The sequence below is a fragment of the Cervus elaphus genome, chromosome 14 (genome assembly GCF_910594005.1).
Source record: "Cervus elaphus chromosome 14, mCerEla1.1, whole genome shotgun sequence".
Taxonomy (NCBI): domain Eukaryota; kingdom Metazoa; phylum Chordata; class Mammalia; order Artiodactyla; family Cervidae; genus Cervus; species Cervus elaphus.
This window is the reverse complement of record NC_057828.1, coordinates 6,993,105-7,018,292: the sequence shown is the minus strand read 5'-3', so window position 1 is coordinate 7,018,292 and position 25,188 is coordinate 6,993,105. Positions and strand designations below refer to the sequence as shown.

The 25,188-nt window shown below is 59.0% G+C and overlaps 1 protein-coding gene across 3 annotated transcripts in view; it reads right to left on the bottom strand.

The window, feature by feature from the left end:
* Positions 1 to 391: 391 nt before the first annotated feature.
* Positions 392 to 25,188, bottom strand: part of CDK18 (cyclin dependent kinase 18) — a 27,201-nt gene continuing 2,404 nt past the window's right edge. For 2 of the 3 annotated variants that reach the window (XM_043923910.1, XM_043923912.1), the window contains exons 2-16: positions 9,635 to 9,783; positions 9,328 to 9,467; positions 8,614 to 8,739; positions 7,795 to 7,851; positions 6,715 to 6,829; positions 6,492 to 6,586; positions 6,118 to 6,180; positions 5,061 to 5,184; positions 4,844 to 4,964; positions 3,983 to 4,080; positions 3,668 to 3,773; positions 3,514 to 3,556; positions 2,820 to 2,910; positions 2,446 to 2,523; positions 392 to 1,812 (exon numbers count right to left, since the gene is read on the bottom strand). In XM_043923910.1, the coding sequence (XP_043779845.1) occupies positions 1,778 to 1,812; positions 2,446 to 2,523; positions 2,820 to 2,910; positions 3,514 to 3,556; positions 3,668 to 3,773; positions 3,983 to 4,080; positions 4,844 to 4,964; positions 5,061 to 5,184; positions 6,118 to 6,180; positions 6,492 to 6,586; positions 6,715 to 6,829; positions 7,795 to 7,851; positions 8,614 to 8,739; positions 9,328 to 9,467; positions 9,635 to 9,758 (1,416 nt within the window). In that variant the 5' untranslated portion in view covers positions 9,759 to 9,783 and the 3' untranslated portion in view covers positions 392 to 1,777. The remainder of the gene's footprint in view (positions 1,813 to 2,445; positions 2,524 to 2,819; positions 2,911 to 3,513; positions 3,557 to 3,667; positions 3,774 to 3,982; positions 4,081 to 4,843; positions 4,965 to 5,060; positions 5,185 to 6,117; positions 6,181 to 6,491; positions 6,587 to 6,714; positions 6,830 to 7,794; positions 7,852 to 8,613; positions 8,740 to 9,327; positions 9,468 to 9,634; positions 9,784 to 25,188) is intronic. The other variant, XM_043923909.1, reaches the window with a different exon arrangement.

Below are 25,188 nucleotides of genomic sequence, written 5' to 3'. Positions count from 1 at the left end.
GCCTCCCAAGAGGTCAGAGACTCACTCGGTTGGGGGAGCACAAAGGTCAGCTACATCAGACAGAACCCAGACCCTTCCCCGGGACCCCTGGCAGCAACTCGGGCCACGGCAGCTACAGAGAGCACCAAGCCCCAGGCCTCTCCTGCACCTACCCCAGGGTACCCAGGACTGATTCCCAGGCAGCAGCATCCAGAACACAGCAGGGAGAATACAGGGCACCATGCCCATGGCCCCGAGGGGGCTCAGGGACACACACTAACCAAACTCTCCCCCTTTATCTACACAGACACAGGCCCGGCCTGCACTCAGGAGGCCTGGGGAGGCCCTTCCGTCCTCCACCTCTGGCATCAGTTTGTCAACATCAGCTTTTGTGCAGGAGACTGCTCACTCCTTTCTGTACAACATGAATTAAATATATTATCTGTCTTTATGCTGAGTCACAGGACATTCACAGTACAGTGGTGGGGGGTGGGGGGGGGCACTTATGGGGAAGCCAAGACCCTCTAGGGCCGCTCCTCAGGCAGAAGGGGGTTGGGCAGGCGGCCTGGCCTCCCTTTGGCCTTGACATCTAAGACCCAGCCCAGTGTTGAGACTTTGGGAATACAAGAGGCGTGCTCCATAGGTGGGTAGAGGCGCCTTCTCGGGGGCCACGGCCCTGCACACTCCCGGTACCCTGGGGCTCAGGGTAAGAGCTGACCCCATCCCATCCCACCTTCCTGCACCTCAGACTGTGGGCGCGGTCTCCTCTGGGCATGGGGAGGCTCCAGGCAGGCCAGAGCAATGACAGAGCCACGGGCACTGGGGAGGAGGAGGGAGGCTGTGCCAACACCACAGGGCTGGGGCCGGCCTGGCACCAGGCTCAGGGTGAGCCTGCACACCCGGGAGCTGCCCGCTGGACGCTGGTGCAGGGCGGACCCACCAGCACCCAGGGATGATGAGCAGGAAGGGCTCTGGGGAGAGGGCAGACAGGCAGGAGCGGGAGGCAGAGCTCCCAGGGCAGTGCGTGCTCTCCCGCCTGCAGTTTAAGGCAATCCCGCTCAGACTGGGGGGGAGGGCGGGCTCCTCCGAGCTTCAGGAGCGCGGCTGGGGGCCAGGGCCCCGAGGGACTCGGCTGGGCCCCCAGCAGCACACAGGGCCCCTGGCGAGGAGCGGAGCGATGGGAGAGGGGGTGTGGCTCTGTCCCTTGGCAGACACCCGCCCCCTCAGGTGGGAGGGGCTTTGGCACAAACGTTGGCACCCAGGGTTCCAAGGTCCCAGTCAAGGTGCCATGTCGCTTCCTGCCCTCGGAGGGGAAACTGGGGGAAGATGTGCGGGCTCCCAGGGGGCCTGAAAGGGTCTCAACCAAACTGGTGAGGCAGGCAGGCAGGCAGGCAGGCCCCCAGGAGGTCGGGGGGCACGGTGGTGCCCATGTCCAGGGCACAGCGCTCAGCTCGGCCTCTGGACTCCCCGGTCCGTGTGGTCTCCCCGCGGGTGCCCGAGGGTTTCAGGGTGGGAAAGTGCCTGTGGTCCTCTCTGCCCACTGCCTCTTCCCAGGGAAGCAGCTCATGCCTGGCCTCAGGGCAGGTGGTGGAGGGGTTGGTGTCTGGGCCAAGGCCACCGGGGAGGCATGTGGGAAGCAGGGAGAGGAAGCAGCCACGGCCAGCAGGGCTGCCCGAGGTCTCCTGGGCCGGCCACTAGCCCGCACTCGTCTGTCCTCCGAGGCTGCGTGGGCCCCATCCCACCGCAGCTGTGCATGGAGTGACCTCTCACCCCCGGGCCACAGCAGGTCGGGCGCAGCTCAGAAGATGCTCTGCCGACGGTTTTTCCCTCGCCCTGGAAAACGGAAGGAAAGATGTGGGGCTGCAAGGAGCAGGCGGGGGCCAAGTTCGCCTGAGATCAGCAGGGGCGGACTGCTCTGCCAGAGCCAGCAAGAGTATGCACTCGGGAGCTGGTCAGTCCTGAGGTCTAATCCCATCCCTTCTGCTCACCAGCTGTGTGAAACTGCAACTCAACCTCCCAGAGCCTCAGTCTCCTTGCCTGAGAAATGGGGAGTGCTAGCCAATGGTATCAACTTCAAGGAAAATTTTAGGATTAAATAAGATGCTACGTGGAAAGCACTTATCACATCTGAGGCCATCAGCTAGCCTGGAAATGAGCACAGTTCTCCCAGGATAGAAGCTACATACAGAGCTCAGAATTTGCCCAGAGAAGGCACCAGGAAATGAGCGCACCTTCCTGGGGCTACTGTCAGATGCGTTGTTCTGTCTGGACTGGGGGTTGAGGAGGAACACACAGGGAGGAAGCCTGGGCAGGAGATAGGGAAACCGGCCCTGCCCGGCTCCCTGCAGGCCCCCGGAAGAGAGGATCCCCCGTCTCTCGGCCCTATCTCTGTTCCTCGGGGAGGCAAGCGCTGCCCGCCCTGGCCTCCTCTAGTAGGAGTGAGCAGTGGGGAGGACAGGCCCCTACCTGGCTGCTGGAAGGCCAGGCCCCGGTAGCCGGGGTCCTTCTGGAGCTGGATCTCCTTCAGGGAGAAGAGGGAGGCGGCTGTGGGCAGAGAGGGCACAGGCCAGGAAATGGCTCAGTGAACAGGTCTTGTCTTGCAGTCTGCGGCCCCTCGCCCATCACGCGCGGGGAGCTGGGAGCACCCCTTCAGTCGGGGCTGGCAGCCCCAGGATAACCGGGTTTGCTCCCCTCGTTACGAAGGAAAACCCGGGGAGGAGGAGCCAGGATGCTCAGCCAGACCTGGGCCCTGGGCTCTGGGCTCTGCTCCCTCCTCCCCCAGACCCACTGCCCCGCTCCCCGGTCCAGGGAGGCCCCCCCAGCCTCCCCTTCACACTCACTGTCTTCAAGCTGGTGCACACGCTCCCCCAGAGACCGGAAGTAGGGGTGCCTCAGTGCCGCCTCTGCTGACACGCGGCTCTTGGATTCATACTGAAAGGCAGAGAGGGGCGGCTGCAGGGACCTCTAGGCTAAGTCCCCTGGCCCAGATGGAGGGCCAGTCTGAGCTGAGCAACCCCTGGGGTCAGCTGCTAGCCCAGCTCAAGACCGGCCCAGAGCCCAGGGTCCCAGGTCCCCAGCCACCAGGAGAGAACCAGACGTGGGACTTAAAGAGGATGATCTCCTTTGGGGATGGAGACACAGATGCGAAAGCATACACAGTTATAACGTGAGTACCAGCAATGCTAACAAGGAACAGCAACCACCACCCTTGCCGTGGGCTTACGCAAGACACACATCGTTCAAAGTGTCTTCAACAACCTCACTTTATCCCTCTTACAAGCTGTGAGTGATTCTACTGTGCAGTTGAGCGAAGCGAGGCACAGCTAAGTTCTGTAACCTGCCCACGGCTACGCAGCTAGGGTTTGAACTGGGGTTTCCGTTTGGAGCACGCCTGCTCTGAAGTCTGGGGAGGCCGGGGGCTGGGGGTCCCAGGGAGCCCCAAGCCGGGCCCGGGGCTGGGGCTGGGGGCCAGGGTGTCGTCCTGAGGCTCAGCTCCCTGCCTGCTGGGCCCCGGCCAGCGGGGAGCACACTCACCAGGAGGAGGCCGCTCAGGAGGTTGATGCCGTCAGGGTCCAACCTGCGGGAGGAAGGAGCTAGTGCAGGCCTGTGGGGGTGTGGTGGGCCCCAAGGCCGCTTCCCCGAGGGACTGTGAGGACCACAGCAGACAGGAGCGGGGAGGACAGGCTACCTGGGAGCATGGCTGAGGAGCGGCTGTGGGAGGTACCGGGGGAAGTTGTAGGCTCGGAACTCGGACAGGGCCATGACCCCGGGCCACGTCTCTTCCGTGGGGGTCCCTGGGGAGATGAGAAGGGTTTGGGAGGGTGAGAGGCCAGGGCCGAGGGTGACATGGGGTGGGGGGCAAGGGAGGAGGTGGGGGCAGAGAGTGGCCGAGGCCACCGGGACTCCCACCCTGGAGGATCTTGCCCGACCCAGGAAGCGTCCATGCTGGACGGGGTGCTGGTGCCGCCTCGAGGTGAGACGGAGGGAGCAGCAGGAGACTGACCGAGGAGTCGGAAGATGAGGTGTAGCTCCTCCTTGACCGTGGAGCCGGGGAAGAGCGGCCTCCCTGTGGCCATCTCATAGTGGATGCAGCCCACACCCCTGCAGGAAGCGATGGGCAGGGCTGGCGTCAGCCTGGGGCTCCTTGCACCCACGCTCCCTGGAGCTGCTCCCCCGCGATCCACCACCACGGAGGCTCCAGTGGGTCATGGCATGGGGGTGGGGGCCCAAGGGTGCCGAGGCCCCTAGCACAGCACCGCCCCCCCTGCAGTCTCCGTCTGGGGAGCCTCTGGGCTCCAGGACGCTTTGAGCTCTCCCCCTTTTACTCTGTAGGGTTTGTGTCTGCATAGCCAGCACTCCTGTGGCGGCTCTTCAAGCTGCGCTATCTCAAATTTTGTCCATCGTGTACCCACACGGGAAGAGAGAAGTCCACAGATCCACTCTCCAAGAAAACCCCTGCAGACCACAGAGGCCATTCATCGCAGACCTGTGTTTTACCTGGAAACCTGGGCCAACTTTTCATTCTACACTGAATCCTGTCTGTGTTAATTTTAACACAAAAAGCATGCATCCCTTTTAAATTTTTCAGCAGAACTGATGCTTGGGGAAGATTCATCATATGCACTGTGGGGGCCCTCCTGCACCCTCTGGTGACCCCCTATACACTCCTGGTGGGTATTTCAGAAGCACAGCCCAGCACAGTCTGTTGAGAACCAGGGAAACCCCGATGTAGCTCTGACCTAGTTCTCTGACATCCACTTCAGTAGGATGCCACATAGCTTTTATTCAAAGGCGGTTAGACAGCCCTTTGAAGAAGCCCGAGGGGCAGCAGAGGCGAGTCGGGAGGTCCCACAGGCCAGCTTACCACATGTCGAGGGGGGTGGAGTACTCCGTGGACCCCAGCAGCACGTCGGGGGGCCTGTACCACAGGGTCACCACCTCATTGGAGTAGGTCTTCGTGGGCACTGACTTGGCCCGGGCCAGTCCTAGGAGCAAACCGTCACTGCACCTCCCCGCTCCACGGCACCCGCATCCCGGAGAGATTGTCAGGTCCTCCCAGCCCCGCAGGCTCTGGCCCTCACCAAAATCAGCCAGCTTCAGCTCCCCTCTCTCGTTGATGAGCAGGTTCTGGGGCTTCAGGTCCCGGTGCAGGATCTTGCGGCGGTGGCAGTAGGCGAGGCCCCGGAGCAGCTGGAACATGAAAATCTGGAGGGAGAGAGGGAAGGGGGCAGCCAGAGGCGGGAGCACGCCCCACGGCGGGGGAGCAAGGGGGCCTGCACCTCTGCCCCGGGGCTGGGACGGGGTGGGGGACACGACCGGGTGCGGGTGAGGTACTGGAGGCTGTCTGGTTCTCCTGCCCACCTGGACTCCCCGTCCTCGGCCCCAGCCAGAGGGGAGGGCACCGGGCAGGCAGAGGAGGCGGGAGGGTGGGCAGGAGAGAGCACTCTAGCGGGGAGCTGAGAGGGGCCACTGTGGGTCGGGAAGCGCGCCCGGTGTGCGCACACAGAAGAGGCCATTCACTCCTCCGAGCTTCCCCGGAAGCTCCTCTTCACCCTGACAGGGAACTTGTGCTCCCAAGTGACAGACATGCTAGAAGCGGGGAGGGTTACACCGGCCCCGGCGGGGCGGTCCATGAACAGACGTGTTGGAAGCGGGGAGGGTTACACCAGCCCTGGGGGGGGGGGGTGGGCGGTCCATGGACAGATGTGCTGGGAGCAGGGAGGGTTACAGCAGCCCTGGTGGGGGCGGTCCAGAAACAGATGTGTTGGGAGCAGGGAGGGTTACAGCAGCCCTGGGCGGGGGGCGGGCGGTCCATGGACAGATGTATTAGAAGTGGGGAGGGTTACAGCAGCCCTGGGCGGGGGGGCAGTCCATGGACAGATGTGCTGGGTGCGGGGAGGGTTATGCCCGCCCTGGGCAGGTTGGGGGCGGTCCATGGACAGATGTATTAGAAGTGGGGAGGGTTACAGCAGCCCTGGGTGGGGGGTGGTCCATGGACAGATGTGCTGGGTACGGGGAGGGTTATGCCGGCCCTGGGGAGGTTGGGGGCGGTCCATGGACAGATGTGCTGGGTGCGGGGAGGGTTACGCCGGCCCTGGGGAGGGGGGGGGGGGCGGTCCGTGACAAGGAGGCTCTCACCTTGACGTTGTGCATGCTCATGAGGTTCCCACAGTGGTCCAGATACTGCTTCAGGTCTCGGTCCTGGAACACGCGGCCTGGCTCAGCCCCACGCTGACCGATCCCTGGCCAGAAGCCCTCCCGTAGGCAGGGCCCAGCTGGCGAGTGGGACGCCCCGAGCCTGGGCCCTCTGGCGCGCCTGGCTGGGGCATCTGGGCACAGGCCGGGCCAGCGCGCCGCAGCCCCGCGCCTCAGCCTCGGGCGCCCCTCGCTGGAGGCCTCTGGGCACAGGCCGGGCCAGCGCGCTGCAGCCCCGAGCCTGGGCCCTCGGGCTCCCCTCGCTGGGGGCCTCTGGGCACAGGCTGGGCCAGCCCGCCGCAGCCCCGCGCACTCACCAGGTACTCAAACACCAGGGTGAGCGAGCGCTCCGTGTGCACCAGGTCGTGGAGCGTCACGATGTTGGCGTGCTTCAGGTTCCGCAGGAGAGACACTGCGGGCGACAGGCGCACCTGAGCCCCGCCCGCCCCTCACCCTCTTCGGGGACCTGCCGCGGGGGCCCCGCCCCAGCCACGTCTCCTGGCCCCCGGTGCCCCCAGCCCGCAGGACCCCGGGGCGCACCCTCGCGGATGGCGGTGCAGGGCGCCCCTTCCTCATGCTCCAGCCGGATCTCCTTCAGGGCCACGAGGTTCTCTGTCAGTTTGCTGCGCCCCTTGAAGACCGTGGCATAGGTTCCCTGGGAGCAAGAACCGCACTCAGGGCCGGCTCTCCTCTGTCCGGCGCCCTCCTCTCTGTGCCTCTGCCTGGGCCGTGACGTGGACCAGACTGCCCTGCCAACTGCAGGGGGAAATGGCAGCCCACTCCAGGGTTCCTGCCTGGGAAACCCCACGGACAGAGGAGCCTGGTGGGCTACAGTCCATGGGGTCGCAGAGAGGCGGACACGACTGAAGTGACTTGGCATGCACGCCCTGCCTACCCTCCCCACCCTCTACCCTTCACTGAAACTCCCTTTCCTCCAAAGCCCGCTTGTCTGTGAAGCTGTCCCTAATTCCTCCCTGGTCAGAAGGAACGTCTCTCCTGTAAGCTCCCAACAGGCGAGGTGCCCGTCTATTACAGCACTAGCTTTTTCTTCCTTATATTCTGCCAATGTTTACAGGCAGGTCTCCTCTGGCTTCCTAGAAGGATGGGGCTACACCCTCCTCCTCTCTGTAAACCATTGCCCACCCCCAGCCTGGAACACAAAGGCCAATGCAGTAATAATGGAAATAGCCAGTAAATACACAGCACAAAAGCTTATTCTAGGGACCTCCTCAGTCCTCACAGCACCCCATGAGGTAGAATAGTTACCACTCCCACTGACAGAGGGGGAAACCAAGGCACAGGGGGGAGGTCACCCCAGACCTCACCCCAGGCCACACAGCTAGCCAACAGTGGAGCTGGGACATGATCCCAGGCATGAAATACTTGCAGAATAAAAAGACTGCATTCTGCCCCAGAGTCCATCAGCCACTCCATCCTCAGGGCCTCCACCAGGACCCAGGCCCACCTTAACACCTGCCAAAGGCAGGGCCAGACAGACTACATGGGCAAGAGCGTGGATGGCAGGAGCTGTGGGCAGGGGCGTGTGAGCACAGACCAGGGGAGGCTGGGGAGACCCCCTTCCTCCTCCTCGCCATCCTGCCTGGCAACCTGGCCTCTTACCTCTCCCAGTTTGTCTAGTTTCACGTATGTTTCCAGTTTCCCAAAGCCGATATCTGACTGAGAGAGAGACAAAGGGTCCGTGAGCCTGGAGGCCCCCGCATACAGTCAACCTCCCCGCCCCGGGCCCCAGGTGGGAAGGGAACGAGACCCTGTGGGTCCGAGGCGAGCAGGGGAGGGCAGTGCCAGTTGTTCTCTCCCCTTCTTCTCTCTGTCCCTGGGGGTGAGTTACTTTCTCCCATGGCAGTGCAGGTACCCAGGGTGTTGGCCTGGGATTGCCCACGCCTTCATCACCTGTCTCCATCCTGCTCAGAAGCCCCTCAAGGACAGGAACCGTGCCTTTTTTGTCACCGCACCTTGAGTGTCCAGTTCAGAACCCACCTCCCTACAGCCTCCCATCAGCACACTTGCTCTCACTCAGCACTACCCAACCCTTAAAAGAACGGATTCCCGGGACCCACCACCCAGAGTCTGATTCTGTAGGCATCTGGACAGGGGATCAGAATCTGTGTTTTGTAAGATGCTCCCAAGGAAATCTGACAGGCCAAGACTCGGAAACATGTGCCATCTTGCTTATTGATCTCATCTCAGTGAAGACTCTGGAACCCAGAGTGGGCTTGGAGCCCAGCTCCATCACTGGTGGGACCCAACTAAAGAATGGAGGTTGACAAAGGAAGATCTGCTGTAGGAATCCTCCCTGGCCAGCAGGTGGCGCCAGAGGCCCAGGAAACTGCTGCAGGCCTCAGCTGGGACAGGCAAATCCAGGACCATGCAGGGGAGTGGGTGGCCATTCTGGTGACCTCTGACCCTCTTAGGACTCACCAGGGAGGCGCGGCGGGACATTCGGGTGAGCGGTTTGGGCAGGTCTGGGCTCTCCAGCTGCAGCTTCTGTAGGAATTCCTGGGGCAGGCGGATGTCCATGGGCAGAGAGAGCCTCTTACTGATGTCCTGCAGGGGCCAGGATGAGACAAGGTGTCCGAGTTTGCTCCCGGGTAGCCAGGGCTTGTGGGGCCTGCATCTCCCACCCTGGGTCTCGCTTTCCCTGTGAACAACCCTGGCAGGATTGAATCATGGGTGGGGATTGCGTCAAAGGTGTGCTCAGAGACAAACATGAACATCCAGATGGTGCTGGGTGATCTCAGGAGGTCCCTCGTGCTCTCTGGGCCTCAGAGTCGCCATCTGCAGCATGAGATTCCTGTAGACACTGTGCTTTTGTAAGCCTGTTTTTCATACATTTGGGCACATGGATATGGGCCATAAGAACAGTAGTCAAATTGTCTAGCCCTTGCTGTGTACCAGGAATGTTCTGAGCATGTGCCGTATGTTAACTGATTTCATCTTCATCATGATCATTTTAACATAAGAAGACTGTGTTATGCAGAGGCTGAGTAACCTGCTCAAAGTTACAGATTTAGTCAATAGCAGAGCTGGGATTTGAACCTCTGAAGTCTGGCACCAAGGCAAACCTTCCTGGGCACACACACTTGTGGATGTGTCTCTTATCACATCCATAGCATAGCGCCCGGAGCCCCTCACCTCCATGGAGAAGCGGCGTTGGTTCTGCCGCCGGTACTGCACGCCTGGGGACGGCTGCCCGCGGTCCTCCCCACTGTCTGTGGGGGAGAAGGTGCTGGACTCTGGCTGGGTGTCTCCACCAAGAGGACCAAGCTGCAGGCCTGAAGGGAGAGGCATCAGCTACCCTCCCGGCCTCTGCCCCGGGGTGGGGGCAGAGTGGGGAGTCCAGTCCACCCTGACCTCTGTCCTCCCCCACCAGGGCCAGTCGTGCTGGTGTGTGGGAAGGCAGGGGAGGGGAGGGGTGGGGAAAGGGCCCCAGACCCCTCACCCTCATTACGCCGGTTGTGGAGCTGGTTGAACTGCTCTGTGAACTCTGCCAAGGACTCCTCGATGGTCTCCGTGCGGGGCACGGATAGGGAGAAGCGGCGCTTAAAGTTCTTCATCTTGTTCATGATCAGCAGGGAGCAGCGGCGGGTCCTGGGACAGGAGATGTGAGAACAGGTGAAAACGGATGAGAACGGTGAGAACGGGGAGAACGGGTGAGGACGGTGAGGACGGGTGAGGACGGTGAGAACGGATGAGAACGGTGAGAACAGATGAGAACGGGTGAGAACGGGTGAGGACGGTGAGAACGGGTGAGAACGGATGAGAACGGTGAGAACGGGTGAGAACGGGTGAGGATGGTGAGAACAGGTGAGAACGGTGAGAACGGGTGAGAACGGTGAGAACAGATGAGAACGGGTGAGGACGGTGAGAACGGGTGAGAACAGGTGAGGACGGTGAGAACAGATGAGAACGGTGAGAACGGTGAGAACGGGTGAGAACGGGTGAGAACGGGTGAGGACGGTGAGAACGGGTGAGAACGGGTGAGAACGGGTGAGGATGGTGAGAACAGGTGAGGACGGTGAGAACGGATGAGAACGGTGAGAACGGTGAGAACGGGTGAGAACGGGTGAGGACGGTGAGAACAGATGAGAACGGGTGAGAACGGGTGAGGACGGTGAGAACGGGTGAGAACGGATGAGAACGGTGAGAACGGGTGAAAACAGATGAGAACAGATGAGAACGGTGAGAACGGGTGAGAACAGGTGAGGACGGGTGAGAACGGATGAGAACGGTGAGAACGGTGAGAACGGGTGAGAACAGGTGAGGACGGGTGAGAACGGTGAGAACGGGTGAGAACAGGTGAGGACGGTGAGAACGGATGAGAACGGTGAGAACGGGTGAGAACGGATGAGAACGGTGAGAACAGGTGAGAACGGTGAGAACGGGTGAGAACAGGTGAGGACGGGTGAGGACGGTGAGAACGGATGAGGACAGTGAGAACGGTGAGAACAGATGAGAACGGGTGAGGACGGGTGAGAACGGATGAGAACAGATGAGAACTGGTGAGGACGGGTGAGAACGGGTGAGAACAGATGAGAACGGTGAGAACGGGTGAGAACAGATGAGAACGGGTGAGGACGGGTGAGAACGGGTGAGAACAGATGAGAACGGGTGAGGACGGTGAGAACGGGTGAGAACAGATGAGAACGGGTGAGAACAGATGAGAACGGGTGAGAACAGGTGAGAACAGATGAGAACAGATGAGAACGGTGAGAACGGGTGAGAACAGATGAGAACGGGTGAGAACGGTGAGAACGGGTGAGGACAGTGAGAACGGGTGAGAACGGTGAGAACGGATGAGAACGGTGAGAACGGGTGAGAACGGATGAGAACAGGTGAGAACGGGTGAGAACGGTGAGGACGGGTGAGAAAAGATGAGAACGGGTGAGAACGGTGAGAACGAGGAGAACGGGTGAGAATGGTGAGAACGGGTGAGAACGTGCAGCGGGTCTTGTTGACACCAAATGAGAATCCTGGGTCTTCCCATCAAGCTCTGACAATCACCCTGCACTTGGGGGCCAGGGCGACATGTTGCTAACCATCTTCCTTCCTGGGAATCTTATCCCCTCTGGATTCCCTGCCCCTGGGGAGATATTTACAATGTATAACAGGAAGCAGAGAAAGGTATTCCTCATAATAGTGGCTTGATGTGCCAATAGGATCCTGAAGGTCTCCCCAGGGCCGGACAGTAGCCTTTTAGCTGCTGGAGGCCTAGAGAGTTCTGGAAGGAGGCTGGGGGGCAGGGGGGACACCAGAGCCAGGTGGCCCCTGGGCCAGCAGCTCTTTACCAACTTAGGTGGAGGAGGCCAAATATGTCAACAGCCAGTAAGCCTAAAAGATGGATGTCTGTAAGCTAAACGTACCTTAGCCTACACCCTCGTAATGCAGCCTGGCCCAAACATTTTCATCCTAATACTGATACCTAGAAGCCCCTCTCCAGTTTGCTGTGAGTTCCCTGGAGCCAGGAAAAGAGAGGAAAGGGGTGAGGGGAGGAAGTGTGCATCTGAGCTGGCCGTGCTCCCGTCTCTCCTGCTGAAATATGGGAGGTCTGGAGCAGCTGAATGTCTCAGGGCAAAGGCAGAAATTTGCCGGAAACAGACAGGGCCCCCTGGGGAGAGGACACAGAGCACGGTCGGCCCTTCCCATACAGAAGCCAGCAGGCAGGGCATCCACTGCAGTGAAGACCATGAAGCAGCGGGGCGGGCAGTCTGCTCGCCCCAGGGCCCCTTCCCCAGCCAGTTCCCTGCCTAGGCTCCGCAGCCATCTTGGACTCTGAGGAGGGGACACCCTGCTGGCCTCTCAGTGGGACTGGTGCCATTGCTTCTTCACACCGACTCTTCCTTCTCTGTTCTGCCCTGAAAACTCAGAGTGGAGCTGTCACGCCTCCCCTCCCCTTTCCTTCCCTTCCCTCCCCTTCCCTCCGTGGTTTCATAAGCTTCCAGTGTGTCCGCCCCCTCATTCTGCTCTGCCCACTTTTCCCTCAGCTACAGTGGGGCCAGGATCAAGAGGCCTCACCAGGCACCCCCCGCCCCCGACACCTGCCAAGAAGCCATCAGGGCCAGCCCTGTGAGAAAAGGACCACCCTGCACTCTCTCCGGATTTCACCCATGCACCAAGCATGGCCCCTCCCCAGAGGATGCTCTCAGCACTGTCACTGGCCAGTAATCAGTTGCCAAGGCAACCAGGCCCCTCCTGAATCCTGGTTTAAGGGATGATGGGTCAGTAATGTTTACTTCGCGTAATGATCACATCCTTCTGTCCTCAGCCAGCCTGGAAAGGGTCCTTCCCCTGGCTCCTGGCTGCCCCCAAAGGCAGCTAAGTTGAGACCTTCCAGCTCTCCTGAGCCCAGACCCCCTGCTTCCTCGGGCTGGCACCTCTCAGAGTATAGGCCTCAGGTCCACACTGCCCGCTGAGCCTATCTCTGCCACTGGGCCCTGAAGTCTCACTCAGTTCAGCTCAACAAACGAAGAGCCAGGCCCTGGGGCTAGTGGTGAGTGAAGGCTGGTCCCTCTTCTCAAGGGACTTGGGGCTGCGAGGGCTCCTGAGGTGAGAAGGTAGCCGAGAACTCCTCTTGCAGCTTCCCTGCAAACCTCACCAGCCTGGAACTTCCCTGCTTCTCCATCTCCAAGCTCATCCCCATCAGTCAACCTCAGCCGCTCCTCCAGGCTCCGTGTGATGTCCCGAGCCCACAGTCTGTGGGATTCTCACGGACAGAAAGCTCCCAGAGGCTGCCAGCCACCTCACTCTTGTGTGGAGCTCGCAGGGAAATGGGAGCAGGAACGGGGGCTTCCTGATGGAGGCAGCGTGTAGGTTCCAGTGACAGGAGGACCTCAACATGCCGTCCGTGTTCGCTCACACCTCCCACATGACAGGAGAGTGGAGATCTCCCCATTGCACAGACCACCTGTTTACAAGTTGGCTGAACATCAGCATCAGCAAGGAGCATCAGAAAAAATTCCGATTCCTCGGTTTCATGCTCAGATTCTAGAACTGAGGCTCTGAGGGTGGTGCCTGGGAAAATGTGTTTTTAAAAACCATCCCCAGTGGTCTGAACATTGGAGCCATGGTTGGGAAGTAGCTGAGGTCCAGGTAAGGGATGGACTCTGCCCAGGTTTCCAGATGGCCCTAATGTGCTGAGATGGGGAATCCAGGGGGTGGGGGAGCCACAGGAAGGTGGAGTGAACGCTGAGCGGAGCGTGAGACACCCCCCCCCCCCCAGGAGGAGAGGAAATGACTGGACTGCACAAACTGATGCCCCAAGCTCCGTCGTGGTCATCCTAGTGGGTGGGGGAACTGGGCACTGGGCTTCCTGAGGTCTGTGTTCCGCCAAGGCGGGGCCAGTCATGCCCTCTTCCAGAAACAGGGCTTCCCATAAAGCCGTCCTACAGTCTGGGATTTATGGGATGGCAGGTTGAGTTGGTGACTCAGGAATCCACCAGGAGCTGCCATAAATCTGATGCCCTTGCTCTTGCCTGGAGGGGAGGGGGAGGGAAACTCATCAAAAGCCTTGTGGGAGGGAAGTCCCCAATTTCTACAAGACAAAGGAGAACCAGCCTGAATCCCACCCGCCCTTCTCATGGCTAAGTTGGGAGCAAGGAGCCACCAGTGGGACCAGGAGGCATGGAAAGAGTGAAACTGGAGACTTGAGCAGGAATGCAGAGCCAAGCGATGCAGACGACATGGGGGACCAGCTGCTCTCAGCGGCCTGAGAAGAGACAGAGAGGAAGTGGCTGCCACTGCAGCAGCAGTGATGGGGGCGAGACATCAGGATGGGCCTCCTGATGGCAGCCGGGGAGCAGGCGGCAGTAACCACGCAGAGAGTGGACGCTGCTCTCCGATGGGGACAATTGGGGCATTGAACCCAGCAGGGTCTGAGTGCGACAGGGCAGACTGGGCAGTGAATGATCTGTTGTTTCCTAGCTCAGGACACAAGATGCCTCTGTCACTTCTTTCTTGGGAGCGTCAGCTCCTCAGATTTGAGGGTCAAGGGGGAAGGGAGACAGGAAAAAGGCCTGTTACCTTCGTGCAGTCGGCCCCTCACCCGCATCAGGGGACAGAACGGCTCAGTGTCACCCAGCCTGAAGCCAGCCCAGGGCTGGGCACAGTGTGGCCTTTGTCCCCAGGGCCAGGGAGCCATCTGGGGCTGTCCCCGGGCAACCGGTGCCAGGGGAAGAGGGAGATGTGCGTTCAGAGATGCTGGCCTGGCTGGGTGTGGGGGTTGTTGAAGAAGCAGTCGCCCTCGGGAGCTGCAGGGATGGAAGGCAGACCCTAGCCCTCCTTCCTGCCCAAGTGAGTCCATTAAGTTCTTGCCTAACTGCCACCACTTCCTCCTGGCACACACCAGCCAGCCAGAGAACTGCGTCGCACAGGAGGAAGGGGGAGCTGGGCCAGGAGGACACTGACGCTTCTCCAGAGGCCGCCGTGAGAAAGGGCTGGGCTCCTGGAGTGCTAGCCGGAGTGGGCACTCACAGAGCCAGCATCCCAATCCTCGCTGGCTCCCAGAGGGGAACTGACTTGCTCAAAATCATGCAGCAACTTCCTGGCTGTTGCCAAGTGCACAAACTCCGTGACCGCATCACTCCTTTCTTCTCCTAGCTGGAACTTCCCCCCTGCCCCTCCAGAGGCCCAGCTTGTAAGAGCTGTTCTCTGCCTCCCAGGTCTCCTCCACCCTCACCCCAAATTCAAAGCCAGACAACCCCAGATGGCAGTTCCGTGCTACCACTAGCAGGCCGATGACTGCGTGCAATCGCTGCCCATTGCTCATATTTCGGCTCTAGCCTTTCATCCCATGATTATTTATTGAACACCTGCTACTTGCCAGGCGCTGTTGCTGACCCTGATAATCTACTTGTGAACAAAATGGGCACTAATCCTGTCCTCATGGTGCTGACACTCTAATGGGGGTGGGGAGAGGTAGCAGACAATATGATTAAATAAAATACACAACATGTTAGATGGTGACAAGTGCAAGGGAGAAAAAACAGGAAAGAGATGGGGTGTGAGAGGTGAGGTGTTGCAGTTTTAAATACGGTGATCAGGAAGTCCTCCTTGAGAAGGTGGCATCTTCTGAGGAAAATTCTGAGAAGGCAGTGGGGAGGGGGCTAGTCATACAGAATCCGGGGGAAGCAGGTAACAGGGAAACGGCAGGTGCAAAGGTCCTGAGGCAGAAGTGAGTGGGGCGATCTGGGAGCAGCAGATCATGCTGGGTCCCCGCGGCGTCTGGGAGGGTCTGAGGGGATGAGTGATCTGATCGGGTGTAGGTTCGAACAGGCTCCCTCTGACTGCAGCATGGGGGCTGCAGGGAGGCTGGCCAGGAGGTGACAGTGATGGGGGAGATGGCCGGGATCAGGGCGGCAGAGCAGAGGCGGGGAGAAGCGCTGGCTCCTGGGTGTGTCACAGAGGGGCAGCTGGAGGGATTTGCTGACAGACTGCAAACGGGGGGTGAGAAAAGAGCCAGGCGGGGCTCCGAAGGGGTTGGCCTGAGCCAGGGAAGCACGGGCAGCCACCGTGGGGGTGAGGGGTGCTGGGAGCAGAGGCCTGGTGGGTTTGGGGCACGAGCTTTACATTCGCTGATGTCTGAGTGGGGGTGCCGAGTTGACACAAGGAAGGCACTCAGAAAATGTTAGCTCTCTTCTTTTTTTTCCCTCGGCTTCCGGCACAGATGTAAAAATATATCAGAAAGGAGGCCCATATAAAGCTCATCCTATAACACATATCCCTCACAGACATTCCTACCGTCCATAAGGCGCTTTGAGATCTTGGGGTGGAAGAGGAACAGGAAGCAGGGACGTGGTCAGTGATTGGCAGGCAGGAGCCTCCAGATGGAGGGCAGGGCAGGCAGGAGGGGTCCCCCATGGCTGACACTGCCAGGCAGGGCCCTCCAGCCCCTGGGAAGACAGCGCCCACCCCCGGGGAGGCCACCGGCCTGCAGGCCGATCACCCCCATCCAGGAGGCGCAGAGATGGCGGCTGCTCCCCATCCCCAGGACAACCTCCGCCAGGACCCAGAACTAACCCCCACACTCTGGCTGGGACACCTGGAAGACCCAGGTGGGCAGACCCTGGAGACAGAGAAGGAGCCTGGCAGAACATCCGGGGAAGCTGGGCCACGGCCTCCCTCTCACAGGAGTTTGGCTGCAGGCCGTTGCAGGGGGCAAGGTCAGCTTTACCTCCCAACCTCCAGGAAGCCAGGCTCTGAGATCCCTCAGGAAACCTTATGAGAAGTCCCTTTGCCTTCCTCAATAAAGCCTTCATTCGGACTTCTCTGTGGTCCAGTGGTTAAGAATCTGCCTGTCAATGCAGGGGTCATGGGTTCAATCCCTGGCCTGCAAAGATCCCACATGCTGAGGACCAGCTGAGCCTGTGGGCTACAATAAGAAAAGCCCATGCACCGCAGCTAGGGAAGGCTGGTGCCCAGCCACAAACACCCAGCACAGCCAAAATAATAAAGAAATACAGTTTATTTTTTTTTAAAAAAAAAAGCCCTGATTCGCAGCCTGCAACCCAGGGCCCTTCAGAAGCCGCATCACCTTCCTCTGGGGCTCAGCTCTCCCCACTCCCCACCGTGGCATGCGGTTCGGGTCCCACATCGCCAGAAGCCTCCCCAGGAGGGAGCCCACCTGACGGGCACACTTGTGAAAGTGCGTCATCCATGGGGCCACGGGCAGGACTGCTCACGCCCTCACCAGGCACGCTTCGACTGCCAGGCTAGCTCTGCGGCACACAGCAGCCTGGCTGTTTCACCAGCACTTGGAGCACCTACTGAGTTCCAGGTATGTGAGTGCTTTTCAAGTCCCCCTTTTGCTTTGTTTTCTTTTCTTTTCGGTCTCAGTCTCTGCGAGCCCAGGGCTAGGAGATGAAGGAAGCAATTTCCAACTGCCTGCTTTCCGAAGCCCCGAGGGTCTGTCCCTCATTCTCAAAGGCTGACCACCAGCTACGGTCCTCATTACACTTTCCGCTGCTTGCTTCCTGGCCCTGCCTCGGCCACTCTGGGCCCATGGGCAGGTTTTAAAATAACCAGGGTCCACGGTTGACCAAGTCTGCACACGTCACACGCTGGGACTTCAGAGACACCCCTTCCGCCCAGCAGAACCGTGCCTGCAGGGAGCTGGCAGATAGCATCTCTTCCTTCACCCTCTCACTGACCCTGCCCTGCACGGCTTCAGGCTTTAGTTTCCCTAGCTTGCAACAAACCTCAGGGGAAGCCAGTCACCCCATAACCGCCTGGAGCCGGGAGGAAGTGGGGAAGCAGAGGCCCTGGAGCCCTCATCACTCACCTTGCTCTGTGAGCTCCAGCCTTGGGGAGAGGCCGTCAGCCCGGGCCCTTCTGAGGGGCCGGGACCCAGTGGACAGTGAGGCCTGTGGTCACCCTGCCCGTGAGCAGATGCTCTGGGTGCGGGGACAGAGCTCAGAGATTCCCACAGCTCCTGCCACAATGTGTGGGGGCAGGTGGGGAAGGCCTTCCAGGAGCAAGCTGGACTAACCTGCAGGAAGCCTGTCAGGAGGCGGCTGTCTGGGGCCCCGGGTCGCCCCTGTCCTAGACAAGTGCACCCCAATTCTTCCCCATGGCAGTGGGGGCATGGTGGGCTGGGGCAGAGGGGACAGCTTCCGGCCAGCAGCCACTGCCCCAGGGAGGTCTGCGTGGGCCTCGGGCGGGCAGGTGCCACAGCAGTGAGGAATGGCATCCTACCTGATGCAAGAGTCCCATCGTGAGGGCCACGTGCTGCCCGGGCCTGCTCACCAGAAGGCTCTGCGGTTTGGAGTCATGGGAGGAGCCCCAGCTCTCCCACCTACTAGCACTGTGACCTGGGAAGACCTCAGCATCCTTGTCTGCAAAATGGGGATAGTGTCCAACCTCCTATCCAGTTGCCACCAGCTGTGAGACCTGACTTTCTCAGCTGCCTTCTGATGACGTCACTTCCCCGTTTTAAATCCTTCAGTATTAACACCACCCTCAGGAAAAAGTCCAAACTCCAGTGGCCAGAAGACCAGGCCTCTTGTGTTTTGACCCCTGTCTCCTCCTCTCTCTGCTCTCACCCCTGCCTGGAGGGTCCAGCTTTCAGGAATGCAGCTGACATTCTCAGAGGAAAGCACCCTCCTGGCCCTGGGAAGGCCTTCTTCGCTTTTTCCTTGGTAAGATTGCTTCCAAACTCAGCTGCTGCCTCCCCTGGGAGGCTGCACATGGCCGCCCCCCCTCCCTGGAGGTAAAACAAGATGCCTCCAGACTGACATGTCCTTCAGGGCAAGAGCACGGACTTGGGCAGCTTTGCTTCCGCGGCCTCACGTGGAACCAACCTGCCAGGTGCTTGGCCAGTGTTGGTGGGATGAATGGCCACACCGAACTAGACCACAGCCCGCGCACTACAATGGCTCATCTGAGCCTCTCCACTACATTTAAACGTTAGACCCGTTGAAGACAAAGACCTTGACCCCCCAGGACACTCTGTCGGTGTGTAGACCCTTTCTTCCACTCTCAGGCCGGCCAGGTCCTGCTTCTACGTTTATCTTTTCCTTGTCAGGCCAGCCCCAACTCTTAGCAGGTGGGACTCGAGCCCACGTGGGTGGCCTGGCCCTGCCCTCTTCCTGGGGACACGAGAGCAAGCGCGGGGGTCCATCAGCCAGCCCAGGACTCTCTGGGACACCTTTCCTCTTCGGTTCTCCTGACTCTCCATGGAAACTGGAACCCAGGGACTGGTGCACCAGGGACAAGGGGGAAGCCAACCGAATGTCTGCATCTTCAAGGCTCGAGGCAGACGTGGCCTCCTCCTCATATGCCTCCTGCCACACCCCTCCTGTTCTCTCTAGCCTGAAACTCTGCTGGCCCGGCCACGTGGCCCTCACTGGGCCCCCACGGCACTCTAGATGTCCCCAAGCAGCGCGCTTGGCTTGCTGTACTGTGACTGCTGCCTTGTCTGTCTCCCTGGTTTGCCTGTGGGTGGGTTCAGGGCAAGGACTGGTCTGACTCATCATTACACCCCTAGCCCCTGACACAGGGCTCTGCACCACACAAACCCTCGAACAAGCAGTGAGCGAATCTATGAGAGCCCAGCTCTCCTGGTTCACGGAGTGTTTGGAGGTAAGCAGGCTGCTCCGAGGCTGCCAGTTGCCCACTGGGCTCCAAGCCTCAGCTGTAAGCTTGGCTCCTTCCCCAGGGCAGTGGGGGTGCAGTGGGGGGGTTGGGGCAGAGACAGCGGCTTCCGGCCCAGCAGCTGCAGTCCCACTGAGGTCTGTGCAGGCCTCGGGGTGGGCAGTTCCCACAGCTTGGTGAGGCGTAGACAAGGGATGGAGACAATCCTCAAGAGAGGTTCCAGCTGAACATGTGCCGAGTTGGGGCTCCCAGGTCTTGTGGGGAGGGGGCTTGGCAGGCCCCAGGGCCCTCCTCCTGGGCTCCCGTCCCCCAGGGGCAGATTTCCAGGGCCTCACGGGTCACGTGGACCACCTAGGCTCAGACCTTGACCCCTAGAGATGACCCCTCCTCACCGCAGACCGCTCCATCAGCCCTGCTGATACCCTGTCACTCTTTTTGGCTTCCTGGGGCTCAAGGAATGAAGCCACATATATTATCTTCTGGCATTTTCTCTTTTGGCCTTTTTTGGACACCCAGCCAACGCTGGCCTAAAATCTCTGGAGAGGTTGTGGATTTCTAAGCGATAAGGTGGGACGAGGCACCCTTCTGTCAGCTCTGGCCCTGGCCGTCCCAGACATCCCAGACCAGAGGTGGGAGCAAGGAGCCAGGGCAGGCAAGACCTCTGTCTCCTACATCTGCTTCCAGACCAGGCCCACCCCACCTCCCAGACAGAGGAGACCCTCCTCCACTCCTTTCAGCAGCATGTATTAAAGAAAGACCCTCCAGGAAGGCCCCTCACTACCACCCAGTGTTTTTAAAATTCCAAAGTCGGGAGCCTTTTCTTAAGTGTTCCTTGCCAAATCTCAGTGGAAACAGCTCATCTCTGTTTCCACTCTGTTTGCTTAAGCACAGAGCCTGAGGCCCACCATCCTCTATTTAACCAACAGGAGGAGAAATAAAGAGTACCCAGGTCGCCTGCCCTTTAGTCTTCGCTCATCCAGACTGAACAGCCTGTCAGGGGATCTTAGTTCCCATCTCTGGGCTTCCCTGGTGGCTCAGAGGGTAAAGCGTCTGCCTGCAACGTGGGAGACCAGGGTTCGATCCCTGGGTTGGGAAGATCCCCTGGAGAAGGAAATGGCAACCCACTCTAGTACCCTTGCCTGGAAAATCCCATGGACAGAGGAGCCTGGTAGGCTACAGTCCATGGGGTCTCAAAGAGTCTGACATGACTGAGAAACGTCACTGGCTTTCTCACCACACCCAACTTTAGCAACAGAACAGCAGGGGCCTTCAAGCCTGCATCCCAGGGGAACAGCTGTCTCATGAGCAGTGAGGGGGCCGGAGGGGAGGGTTTCCCACATCTCTAGACCACGTTCCTATTTATACTGCACTCCCTGCACTCGCCACCACCAGTCTGGCCCTGCGACGCCACGCCCATGTTCTGAAGGACCCTGGCCAACATTCTCCACCCTTCAGGGCACGCTGGCCTCCTCACACTCAGCGTTACCTCCCTCTCACCAGGCGAGGTCCAGGCAGCCGCTGCGGCCACGACCACTGCCCTGCTCCTGTCTGTCTCCAAGGCCCACTCTGGGACACCTCCGAACACCCCGTGCTTTAGATGTCCCGTCAGCGGCACCCACCGCTCAGAGCTTGGGGGCGGCGCTGGCTTCTCCCAGTCCCAGTCTCGTTATGTCTCCCCTCCCCCAGCCCCTGGCTCTCCAGCTTCCTCCTCCCTCCCCTGTCTGGGAACTCACTTCCTCTACCTGGCCCTGAATGTCACGCCGCTCAGAGTTCCCTCTTTGGTCCTCTGTTCTTCTGTCTCTATGCTCATCCTGGTGACCTCAGGCTTTCCTGCCGTGGAAACCACCACCCACGTGCTGATGACTTCCAGATTCGCAGCTCAGGCCCCACCAAGCCCCTGCGCCTCACACACAGGCCTGAGTGCCTGCTGGGCACCTCGGTCTGGATGTTGCCCCAGGGCCTGGGATACTAGAATTACCCCACTGGGCCTAGGACAGTCCCTGAGACAGCAGGCAGTTTGAGATGTGTATTTAAATGAAAAAGGCATTTGCGTACAACTTATAAAAGCTGTGTGCTAGACATATATGTGTCATACATGTACACCCATAAATACATGTAGACAAACACTATATAATTCAGCAGGACACACACACACACATACACACACTATATATATATATATATTCCAGAAGGCTCTAAATTAAAATGCTAACAGTAGTTATCTAACTGGGTGACAGAATTACGGGTGATTTTAATACCTCCTTTTTGCTTATTTGCAGCTTCTAATATTTCCATAATGAACTTTCATTGCTAATGTTAAAAGAACAACACTTCTTTTTAAATGAAAAGAAAGTATTTTTAGATAGAGATTCCAGAACTGTTTGGTGCAAACCTTGGAAGAACTATGGTTATCTAAGCAGGGTGGGCAAGCGTTCCTATAAAGGCCAGACTGCCAGTATTTTAGGCTCTGTGGCCATACGGTCTCTGCTGCCGTCACACAACTCTATCCCCCTAAAAGTACCCACAGACAGGATGGAAAGGAGTGCGTGGCTGTGTTCCAGTAAACCTTCACTCGTGGACACTAAAATTCATATATTATGTAATTTTCAAGTGTCACAAAATATTACTTTCATCTTTTGAATTTTTCCCAACCACTTAAACCTATAAATATCATTCTTAGCTCACAGGTCAGACTAATATAGGCTGGATTTGGCCAAGAGCCATGGTTCTTCAAGCCTCGCCGTTGGGCATCAGTGCCTGTATGATGTCTGAATCCCACACCCACTGCTTTGGGAAGTACTTTTTCTCCTCCCGTCTGACAAGGAGGCAGCCTTCCAGGGCTTCCTCATCCACCGGAGCGATGGCAAGGGCCAGCTACCCCGGCCTCAGCTGGGGGAAGGCCCTGCGCTGCAGAGTTTGGGGGATCAAGAGTCCCTCCTGGGGTCTCCAAGGACAGCTCCCCTCGCCAGCAGGATTGGCAAAAGCTGGAATCACAAACCAGCCATCCTGGACGGGGCTCTAGGAATCCCCAGGTCTGGGCCCTCATCTACCAGGTGAAGAAAGGAAGACTCAGAAAGGGGAGCGGCTGGCCCGAGGCCACTTGGACGACGGGGTAGAGCCAAACTAGAACCGAGGGCTTGTGACTCTGAGCTCGGTGCCCTTTCTGCTCCCCGGGGCTGGAAGGGACAGCAAGGGTCTGGCCAGAGGTGGCGTTCCCTGCTCCGGGCACCATTATCAGGGACATCAGCCGTCCACTGGAGAGCCACCTTGCCCAGGCAAGCAGCCAGGCAGGTCTGGCGTCAGCCCAGAGCGTGGCACCCGGCCCAGCCGTGGCAAGGGGTGCTGCCAGCTGAGCTCCGTGCCAGGAACAGGGAGGGGCCTAGGGCCCCCTTTCCTGGCCTCAGCCCATGCATGGCCTGCTGGCAGAGGGGGTCTGGGGACCCAGCACTGCTCATGTCATGAGCGTGATGCCCTCCAGCACAGGGCCTACTCCCTACCTGCTTCCAGGCGCTGGATCCTGCCAGGATGTGGGGAAAGACAGCTATGCCCCCCTCCCCCGGGGCCTGTTCTCTCAGCAAGAATCTCCTTTGCTGGGTGGCCAGGGCCAGAGGGGAGAAGCAGCCCTATTTCCTGAGGGGACCCCCAAAGAAAGAAAAGGGGAGGTTCCTTTATGGCAGCGAGGGGTGAGGACAGAAATCATTCTGGAGCTTTGCCAGAGCGTCTCACGATAATGATAACCTGGAGAGGGTGCTTGGGGTAAGGGAGTGTAGAAACGTTTTAAGAATAGTTTCCTTCCCAGCTGGGGGCCTGAGCCCTGGTTTCTACAGTGATCAAGGAGAGGGCAGGGTTCTGAGAACTGCCAAATGTGGTCCGCTGACTCTGCCTGCCACCAGCCCCTGGTCACACACCAGGTAAGGCAAAAGGCGAGCAGTACTGTTGACATTATCTCATCGGAATTCTCACAACCACATGAGGCAATACTGTTCCTCTCTCCATTTTCTAAAGGAGGAAACTAAAACTCGGGTGAGCAAGGTCCTTCACCTAAGGCAACCACTTCCTGAGCAACAGGGGCAGGACTGAACTGACCCCAAACACTGCCCCCATCCTTGACGGGCAAGAGACACACCCTCCACACGCAAAACTGAATGAACATACCAGCGCGCCATCATTAGCAGGCCATCCAGGACTTCCCTGGTGGTCCGGTGGCTAAGACTCCGAGCTCCCAAAGCAAGGAGCCCAGGTTTGATCCCTGGTTAGGGGACCAGGTTCCACGTGCCACAACTAAGAGTTTGCATGCCACAACTAAAGATCCCGCATGCTGCAAGGAAGATCAAAGATCCTGCGTGCTGCAACTAAAACCCAGTGCAGCCAAATAAATAAATATTTTAAAAAATTATTGGGTCATCTTGTCTATACCAACCCCTCTATTTCCAGGAAAGACTTTATTTAACATCAGAAGGGTGGGGTGGGAGCACAGGAAGAAACCACTATCCAGAGTCCCCAGTATCACCACTGCCCTTCAGAGGTTCAGGCCAATGTCTCCAGACCAGTGTCCTGTCTTACCAGGGCCACTCATGCTGTCAGAGAGCCTGAAGACCCTCTTGAGTTTAAAGGCACTTCTCACCCTGCCACCTTACCGCTCCTCCTCTGCAGACAGGACCCTGAAGATGTCAGGAGCTAGGGGGAGCTCTCCTTCCAAAGGGAGGTCTGGCTGAGATGCGCCCACAGCGTCCCCTCTTCCTAGTCTGCTCCTGCACCATGGGCCAGCTCCTGCCAGGCCAGCCACTGGCTCTGTCGTGATCCTGGGTCCCAGATGTCTGAGCAGCCACGAGCCCAGCCTTAGCACTGGCTTCTGTGTACGTGCGCGGGCACGTGCGCTGGGGCGCCCAGGACAAGACCTTGGTCTGCTCCCACCCCGGAGATGGGAAAGTGCCTACTCAGCAGCTGATGCCAGGAGGGCGAAGGGTCCAGGGTGGACAGGAGAAGAGAAATGTGACTCACGCCCAAAGGGGCAAAGCTAATCGGGTGAGTCTGGATGCAGGCCAGCCACTCCCTCCCAGACAACAGAGCAGAGTTGGGCCCGCAGTTAAGCACTGGGGGAGGGTCTTCTTACCCCAGGGAAGGGAGGCCTGGTGGAGGGCCCTCAGAGCAGGAGGCTGTTAGCTTTTCAGCCCCCAGGGCCCACCTCGCTCCTCTTGGAAGCTGAGATAGAGGGGAGGGTAGAGTCCCACAGCGCAGACCCCTGGGTCCCTCCGGGCAGGTTCTCACCTAACAGGAACCCCACCTAGCCCCCACTCTCTTACACAGGGACCGCCTCCTCAATCTGGAGGAATGGAAAAGACACTGCTAAGGGCCCAGCCTGATGAGATTAGGAAAGCCTGCCTCCATCTCTACCCAAAGCCAGGCACAGTGTGATAACTAGGAATTCATTCCCAAACAACAAATAAAGTCACTGGTTATTTAGCATTTGCCAGGTGCCAGGCACTGTACATTACTTCATTTAATTCGGGTAACAACCTTCCCTGTTATGACCTCCATTTCACTGGTGAGGAAACAGGCTGGGAGAAGCTCAGGAGTTCGCTGGGAGAGAGGAGTCACACAGTGAGCACTTGCGGGGCTGGCCCTGTCCTTTAGATCTCAAACTCAGGGAAGGAAAAAACGAATCAGAGAAGGGATAGGTGGAGACACTGAACAAAAGTCCAAAGCAGGGTGACCCCAGAAAGTAGAGGCCAGACTGGGGTAGGAGCTGGGCGGGGCCAAGCCAGGCACGGGGCCTGTCTACCTGGGCACAGGAAGGTCAGATCACCAGAGGTCAGTCTGGGTCTGCGGGGAAAACAAATGCAGGCATAAAGGCAGCTCCATCTCCTCGAGGCCCGAGGTAGGGGGCATTTCCAAGGCAGGCAGCCTGAT